Source organism: Bidens hawaiensis, unplaced genomic scaffold (genome assembly GCF_021521415.1).
Source record: "Bidens hawaiensis isolate Kalapana, Puna unplaced genomic scaffold, B.hawaiensis_p1.1 tig00041901_1, whole genome shotgun sequence".
Taxonomy (NCBI): Eukaryota; Viridiplantae; Streptophyta; class Magnoliopsida; order Asterales; family Asteraceae; genus Bidens; species Bidens hawaiensis.
The window spans coordinates 56,140-64,949 of record NW_027505749.1 but is presented as its reverse complement, the minus strand read 5'-3'; the positions used below and the strand labels follow the sequence as shown (position 1 = coordinate 64,949).

The window sequence follows — 8,810 nt, the reverse complement described above, 5'->3', positions numbered from 1 at the left end:
TCAGGTTCGAGTTTCAATTGAAGAATCCATGATCGAATACTAAACGATTGAGCACATCACACACTAAAAGTATTAGAATACCAAACACAAAACTAGTTTTTCGGGTTTATTAACAACCCCCTAAACGAGTAACCAGTAAACAAACTGGCTCACATAGATACAAGTCCTTTCGTGTTTCAGATAAAACCGAATTACCTTAATTTATTAACCGAAATAATTTTCAACCCGCACACATTCAAAACCGAACTAACCGAACCCGATAACTTACCCTAGACTTCAAACCTTATTATTATTATTATTATCCCCAGCGCTAAATTCACCCGCCACTATTTTCGCAATAATAAACCCCCAAATTCACATTCACATAAACCCTAACATTCAAAAAACCCCCAAATAATATTCATTCAATCACTCAATAAACACTCACTCCGATTCAAATTCAATTCGATTAATATCAAATTAGACGAAGAAGATGTCGCGTGAGAAGGAGATTGGAATGCGAGATATTATTAAAGCAAGTCTGGTGGTTAGTGATCGAATCGGTAGAGATGTATCGGCACAGCTTGATTTGGAAGAAGCATTGGAAGCTTCGAGATATACGAGTCATCCGTACTCTACTCATCCTAGAGAGGTAGTAATAGTAATAGTAATAGTAATCATAATAGTAATAGTAAACCCTAGATATTTGAATGACTGTAATTAGGTCAAATTGTTTTTGGTTGTTATTAGGTTTGTGTAATTAGGGTTGTAAGTTACTTGAATTTGTTCACTAGATGTTAGTTAAGGACTATAGTGGAAGTGGTGGTTAAGAGGTTGACTCAAATAGTCAAAGGTTTTAAGTTGATAACTGATATGCATTTATTTATTTAGGGACAGAAGTTTGATTTAGTAAGTTTGGTTATTGGCGATTCTGCGGTTTTTCGGTTTTAATGTGAGATTTCTTGTGTAGAATGTGTATATAAGTTTATAAAATTTAAGTTTTTTTTTTGACAATTAATATGTTTGTTTAGAAGTTCTAGTGTGGTCAGTCTTTGGGAGAAAACTGTAAAAATTAGATTGAATTTACTGGAATAAGTTAAAGTTATTGTTAGAGATTAATTTAAGGAATTTAGTTAAGGACTTAGTGTGGTTTATTGTTTGTTTCGGTTTTAATGTGAGATTTCTTGTGTAGGATGTGTATATAAGTTTATAAAATTTAAGTTTTTTTTTGATAATTAATATGTTTGTTTAGAAGCTTCGAGATATACGAGTCATCCGTACTCTACTCAACCTAGAGAGGTAGTATAGTAAACCCTAGATATTTAAATAACTGTAATTAGGTCAAATTGTTTTTGATAATTGATAGGTTTGTGTAATTAGTGTTGTAAGTTACTTAAATTTGTTCACTAGATGATGTTAGTTAAGGACTTTAGTGGATAATTGATGTGCATTTATTTGTTAGGTTCAGAAGTTTGATTTAGAATGTTTGTTTACTTTGTGCGGCTTTTGGTTGCCTTGGTAGAGATGTATCGGCGCAGCTTGATTTGGAAGAAGTGTTGGAAGCTTCGAGATATACTAGTCATCTGTACCTCTACTCATCCTAGAGAGGCAGTAAACTCGTAATTAGGTTTATATTGTGTTTAATAATAATATATTTGTGTAAAAAACTTTGTTTGAGTTTACTGGAAATGGAATAAGTTAAAGTTAATTACTAATTGAACCGATTTTGAAGAGTTTGACTCAATTAGTCAAAGTTTGAGTTAGTAATGTTGTGATGGTGGTTTTGGTTGTTTCAGTTTTAATGTAAGTTTCAGGACTTGATATCTGTCTAAATTTTGTTATATTTTCTTAATTTTATATGTTTGTTTAAAAATTGCAGCAAGGCTTACTTTTAGGGAGAAAAGTGTAGAAATTTGGATTGAATTTAGTGGAATAAGTTAATAGTTATCACTAGATATTAATTTAAGGACTTCATTAGAACTGATTCTCAAGAGTTTGATTCAAGTAGTCAAAGCGTTTAAGTTGATATGCATCTGTTTCTTAGGGCTTTCATTATGGCTGTTGATTAGGCACATAATGGTCGTAAGTTTGATTTGGTAATCTTGTTATGGTGGTTAAGTTTGCACGAGTGTAGACCAATAAGTAACTGTTAGAGTTACTCTGTGGCTTTCGGTTATTTCAGTTTTCATTTAAGATTAGGATGTCATAATTGCACGCACTAGTTAATACTCTTAGACTTGATATCTGTTTAATTTTCATTACACTTTTTTAATGTTATTGCAGTGGCCTCTGTATTTTTTAGTGACAGATAGCAGTAAATGCCTGTTAGTTTTGTTATTCGTGTTTTTGTGTAGTATATGTAATTAGGTATAAAAAAAACTTATAATTTCTCTTAAGTTTTAACATTTAATCTGATTATTTTAAAAATTATTAGTGTAGCTCAATTATAGGAAGAAAAAGGATAGAAAGCTGGACTGAGTTCTCTGGAACAAGTTATAATTATAACTAGATGGTAGATGCTAATTTAAACACTTTAATAGAACTGATATATAAGAGTTTTACGCTCATAGTCAAAGATTCTAAGTCTGATTTAGTAATCTTGTCATGGTGGTTTACTTGGTGTGGTTTTTCGGCTGTTTTGGTTTTAATGTAAGATTCAGGTGTTATAATTGCATGCCTTAATTAATACTCTTGTGATTTAATATCTGCTTAAATTTTGTTTTATTTTTCTAATGTTATTGCAGTGGCCTCCGTTAGTTGAAGTGACAGATAGCAGGGAATTACCATCTGTACTTATAGAAAGATATAATGCTGCTGGCGGTGAAGGTACCGCCTTATGTGGGATATTTCCTGAGATTCGTAGAGCATGGGCTTCTGTTGATAATTCGTTATTTCTCTGGCGGTTTGATAAATGGTAAGTATTATGATAAACATAATTTATCCTGTTCATGGTGTTTATAATCATTTTAAACTTGTTTTTTTTAGGGATGGCCAATGCCCTGAGTATAGTGGTGAGGAACAAGCTATATGTGCTGTTGGTTTGGTCAAAACCAAACCTGGAATATTTGTCGAGGCTATTCAATATCTTTTAGTTTTAGCAACTCCCGTGGAGGTAATCAGTTATACTGTATTTCTTAATTATTTAACTTAATTAGTTACACGATATGTGTTAAACTTAATTAGTTACACGATATGTGTTAAGCTTAAGTTTTGCTTTTATCAGTTGCTTCTTATTGGAGTATGTTGCTCTGGAAGTGCTGATGGATCCGACCCGTATGCAGAGGTTTCTTTACAGCCATTACCCGAATACACGTTACCATCCGATGGTGTTACTATGACATGTATCGCCTGCACAAATCGAGGTCATATTTTCTTAGCGGGCCGTGATGGACATATCTATGAATTGCATTATACTACTGGTTCGGGTTGGTATAAACAGTGCCGTAAAGTTTGTTTGACGGCTGGCCTTGGTAGTGTTGTTTCAAGGTACAATTGTATAAATTTGAGTTTTTATATTTTACCATTTAACTTTGGTCTATAATTCAGCGTTTATACAATTTATACATTATACGTTTCAGATGGGTGGTACCGAATGTGTTCAAATTTGGGGCGGTGGACCCCATTGTTGAAATGGTTGTTGATAATGAGAGACACCTTTTGTATGCGCGAACTGAAGAAATGAAAATTCAAGTCTATTCATTAGGTCAGGATGGTAACGGGCCACTTAAAAAGGTGACAGAGGAGAAGAATTTAATCAATCAGCGGGAGCTGCATAGTGGTGGCAGGCAGGCGGCAACATCACGGGCTTCCGCCAGATCAACAAAAACTTCTATAGTTACAATATGTCCATTATCTACTGTAGAGTCAAAGTGGTTACATCTTGTTGCAATATTATCCGATGGTAGAAGAATGTATCTTACAACTACTAAATCCAGTGGAACGTTTGGTAATAATCTTCAAAAACCTAATTGTTTAAAGGTTGTCACGACTCGACCTGCACCTCCATTGGGTGTTGGTGGCGGGCTATCATTTGGGCCGCTTTCGCTTGCGGGTCGGTCTCAAAACGAAGATCTTTTGTTAAAGATTGAGTCAGCACATTATTCATCTGCGACACTTGTTCTTTCTGATTCATCTTCAACTACTTCATCACTTTTAATTGCAAACCGAGATTCAACAACACAGGCAGCATCTTCATCCAGTAGTTTAGGGACAGGTGTCAGGAGTTCAAAGGCGTTAAGAGAATGTGTTTCTTCTTTACCGATTGAAGGACGAATGCTGGCGGTAGCTGAAGTCTTACCGTTACCCGATACAGCCGCAACCGTGCAATCATTGTATTCACAGCTTGAGTTTGTTGGATATGATCATTTTGGTGAGTCACCCGAGAAGTTAGCCGGGAAGTTATGGGCTAGAGGTGATCTGCCAACTCAGCATATACTGCCACGTAGGCGGATGATTATTTTTAGCACAATGGGGATGATGGAAGTTGTGTTTAATCGACCCGTTGACATTTTAAGAAGGCTGCTTGAGTCAAACACGCCAAGAACAATACTTGAAGATTTCTTTAACCGATTTGGGCCTGGGGAGGCTGCTGCCATGTGTCTAATGCTGGCTGCGCGGATCATCAACACGGAAAATTTCATAAACAATGTTGTTGCTGAGAAGGCAGCTGAAGCGTTCGAGGACCCACGGGTGGTGGGTTTACCCCAGCTTGATGGGAGTGGTGCATTGGCTAACACCCGTACTGCGGCCGGTGGGTTTAGTATGGGTCAAGTGGTTCATGAGGCTGAGCCGGTTTTCTCTGGTGCACATGAAGGGTTATGTTTGTGTGCATCACGGTTGCTTCTCCCTGTTTGGGAGTTACCTGTTATGAGTTCTTCTGATGCTAATAATGAAAATGGAATAGTTGGATGCAGACTTTCGGTTGAAGAAATGCAAGTTCTAGAAGATAAACTTCGGTCTCTTGAAAAGTTTTTAAGATCTAGAAGGAATCAAAGAAGAGGACTTTATGGTAGTGTTGGTTTGGGAGATTTGACTGGTTCTATTCTGATGGGAACTATTGCTGATGTGGCAACATATAGTTCTTATGCTCATACTTTACAGCCTAGTGATGCTGGCACGTCTAATAAAAGGCAACGGCTTCCTTACAGCCCTTCAGAGTTGGCTTCCATGGAGGTAAACAGTTAATGCATATGTTTATTGTCTAATATAACATCTGCTTTTAAAGGATGCGTTGTTATCAAAATAATATTAATAAAGATATGTGGAATGTAGGTGAGGGCTATGGAGTGTGTAAGACAGCTGCTTCTTAGATGTGGTGAAGCTTTATTTCTCCTCCAACTTCTTTCCCGACACCACGTCACTCGGTTAATTCAATCGTTTGACTCGAGTACAAAACAAGCATTAATTCAGTTGACATTCCACCAGCTAGTCTGTTCTGAAGATGGTGATAGGCTTGCTACACGACTCGTATCTGCTCTAATGGAGGTACTTTTGGCACAAAATTTAAAATTTACTATATCAAGTTTAGAAAACCCTAATATTGAGTTTTTGAGTTTTACAGTATTACACGGGTCCGGATGGTAGGGGAACAGTGGATGATATTAGTGGCAGGTTACGTGAAGGTTGTCCAAGCTTTTATCAAGAGTCTGATTATAAGTTTTATCTGGCTGTTGAATGTCTTGAGAGAGCTGCTGCTGCTATTAATAATGATGAGAGAGAATCACTTGCTAGAGACGCCTTTAGTAAATTGAGTGGTGTTCCTGAGTCTGCAGATCTTCAAACTGTGTGCAAACGCTTTGAGGATTTGAGGTAACTTTTTTCTCTCTCGAGATTTTTTTATCATATTGAGTTGTTTTGTCGAGTAAGATTGCATAAAATACACTTTGGGCGAGCCTGACTAGTTGGCTTGTTTCATTTAGGGGTGTTTTTCTATTTGTCTCATTTGTGACTTGCTAGAGATAAAACTTCTTTTAGAGGTTTTTACTAATTAGTGTGTCAAACTATGATGTATATGCTATTTTATTAATAATATAGCTTTTTGAATAAAGGGATTAGGAGGTTTTTATAAAATACACTTTGGTCTTTGGGTGACCTTGAACATAACCCAAATTGACCCATTTACAAGTAAATACCAAATATTTGTATTATTTTTTTTTGCTAATTTTGGATTATAAAAAACTGCAGATTCTATGAAGCTGTGGTTCGTTTGCCTTTACAAAAGGCACAGGCTTTAGACCCTGCAGGGGACGCAATGAATGAACAAGTGGACGCTGGAGCCCGGGCACACGCACTCGCTCAAAGAGAACGGTGCTATGAAATCATTACAAATGCGTTACGGTCTCTAAAAGGTGAAACTTCACAGAGAGAATTCGGGTCACCCATCAGACCATCTGCACAATCTTCCCTTACTCCAGCTGCTAGAAAGAAACATATATGCCAGATCATCCAACTCGGTGTCCAATCATCTGATAGAATCTTTCACGAGTATCTATACCGTACACTAATTGATCTAGGGCTCGAGGATGAACTGTTGGAATTTGGTGGGCCTGATTTAGTACCCTTCTTACAGAATGCGGCCCGTGAGCCCACACTGGCTCCTTCAGGACCACCTGTTCCTGTTAACCAAACAAAATACTTTGAGCTATTAGCACGATACTATGTGCTAAAGAGACAACATATTCTTGCAGCACACGTACTATTACGGTTAGCGGAAAGACGGTCCACTAATTTGGAAAATTTCCCGACACTTGATCAAAGGTACCTTATAAGTTATAGTATTACCTTCAGCCATCTTTTTACATATTAATAACTGTATATTTTTCAATTTCAGACGCCAATACCTAAGCAATGCAGTTATTCAAGCGAAAAGTGCGGGTGATGACGGTTTAGCAAATTCTTCTAGAGACAGTGGGCTTTTAGACTTGCTTGAGGGGAAACTAACTGTTTTACAGTTTCAAATAAAAATTAAAGAGCAACTTGAGGGGCTTATTAATAAGTTGGAATCTGCTCCTAGTACTTCTGAATCTGCCTCGAGAAATTCTGAAGCTGAATATCTTCAAGCTGTGAAGGAAAAAGTGAAGGAGTTATCACTTGATTTAAAAAGCATCACACAGTTATATAATGAATATGCTGTCCCATTTGAGCTTTGGGAGGTACAAATATATTAAAACTGTCTTTTCACTTTTGATTTTTTTTCACTTATGGTATTTTTTACTTGATTTGTTATTGTGGTTTCAGATATGCTTAGAAATGCTATATTTTGCAAGCTATTCTGGTGATACTGATAGTAGTGTTGTACGGGACACGTGGGCCCGAATAATGGATCAAGCGCTTTCAAACGGTGGTATTGCTGAAGCGTGCTCAGTATTAAAGAGGATCGGTTCACATGTCTATCCTGGAGACAGTGCGGTTTTACCTTTAGATACATTATGCTTACATCTCGAGAAAGCTGCATTGGTATGGAACCTTTTGTTTAATAGTAAGGGTGGGGTGTAAACAAGCCGAGCCATAGCTCATCTAGGCTTGAGTTCGACTAGTTTAACTTACGAGAGCTCAAGTTCTGTTTATAAATCTTGAGCTTGGCTTGTTTATTATGTATGAATTATTTTATATACAACCGTAATTAATTATAATTTTTAATATAACATAGGATATATTATATAGTTATTTATATATAGGGTTTGGATCTCTTCAGAACTAAAAAAAATTAATAATTAAAAATTAAGAACTTCAAGAACTCTAATTGACTAATTATTTTATTTTATGTATTGAATATTTTGAGTGTAGTTTTGTCATTTATTATATGCAATCTTGTGATTATGTGTATGTAATCACAAGTTTACATTATAATAATGAAATTACATATATTTGTAGTGTCCAAAAGTACCGTCAAATATTATTGGATATATAAACTGAAAAATAAAATGATTAGTTGTTAAAGGTTCTTAAAGTTAAATTATTTGCAAATTCTGAAATGATCCTAAATTACAAAATATATATCTAATATATTAAATGAAAATTATACAAAAAATAGGCTCGTGAGGTTGATAGGTGAAGCTTTGGTTTGTTTAAGCTCGGTTCAATTCTAGCTTTCAACGAAGTAGTTCATGAGTGGCGTGGCTCATTTGCAACTTTACATCTCTATTATCAGGATTTATAGATTCTTGAGATGCATTTCAAACATTTGATAGACAATTAATATTGTTTTTGCAGGATCGAATGGTTTCCGGGGCTGAAATTGTTGGTGATGAAGACGTTCCAAGAGCTCTGATGGCAGCTTGCAAGGGATCGGTTGAACCGGTTTTGAACACATATGATCAGTTGTTATCTAGTGGTGCGGTTTTGCTGTCTCCTACACTGAAATTGAGGATTTTGAGATCGGTGCTGGTTGTGCTTCGGGAATGGTCCGTGTCTACTTCTGCTCGTAGAATGGGGTCGAGACCAATTGGGGCTTCACTCATTCTTCGTAGCCCGTTTACAGTGGATCAAAGAACCGTTATCAACCATGGGATTCGTGACAAGATTACAAGTGCAGCAAACAGGTAAACTTTCATCGATTACTTCATAACATTAATAAATAATTTATGTGTTAAATACTTAAATGTGATTTTAATTTTTTAATGAACAGGTATATGACTGAAGTGAGGAGATTGGCATTGCCGCAGGGCCAAACAGAGGCGGTTTACCGAGGTTTTAAAGAGCTTGAAGAATCACTTTTAACTTCTTCGTCGTTTGAGCGATTTTAATGTGTTTTTCGTCTTTGGTCATTGTTATTTTTATTGTATGTGTCATGTGCTATGATTATATTATTCAAAAGAATAAGAATTTTGTCA

At 36.1% G+C, this 8,810-nt stretch overlaps 1 protein-coding gene across 1 annotated transcript; it reads left to right on the top strand.

Annotated features, from left to right (window-relative positions):
• The first annotated feature begins 208 nt into the window (after positions 1–208).
• On the top strand, positions 209–8,810 carry LOC143615104 (nuclear pore complex protein NUP155-like). The gene is made up of 12 exons (XM_077088338.1): positions 209–631; positions 2,724–2,893; positions 2,965–3,091; positions 3,203–3,465; positions 3,558–5,151; positions 5,251–5,463; positions 5,540–5,787; positions 6,163–6,735; positions 6,809–7,130; positions 7,216–7,434; positions 8,191–8,519; positions 8,606–8,810. The coding sequence occupies exons 1-12, from the start codon at positions 473–475 to the stop codon at positions 8,721–8,723; spliced, it is 4,335 nt and encodes a 1,444-aa protein (XP_076944453.1). The 5' UTR covers positions 209–472; the 3' UTR covers positions 8,724–8,810.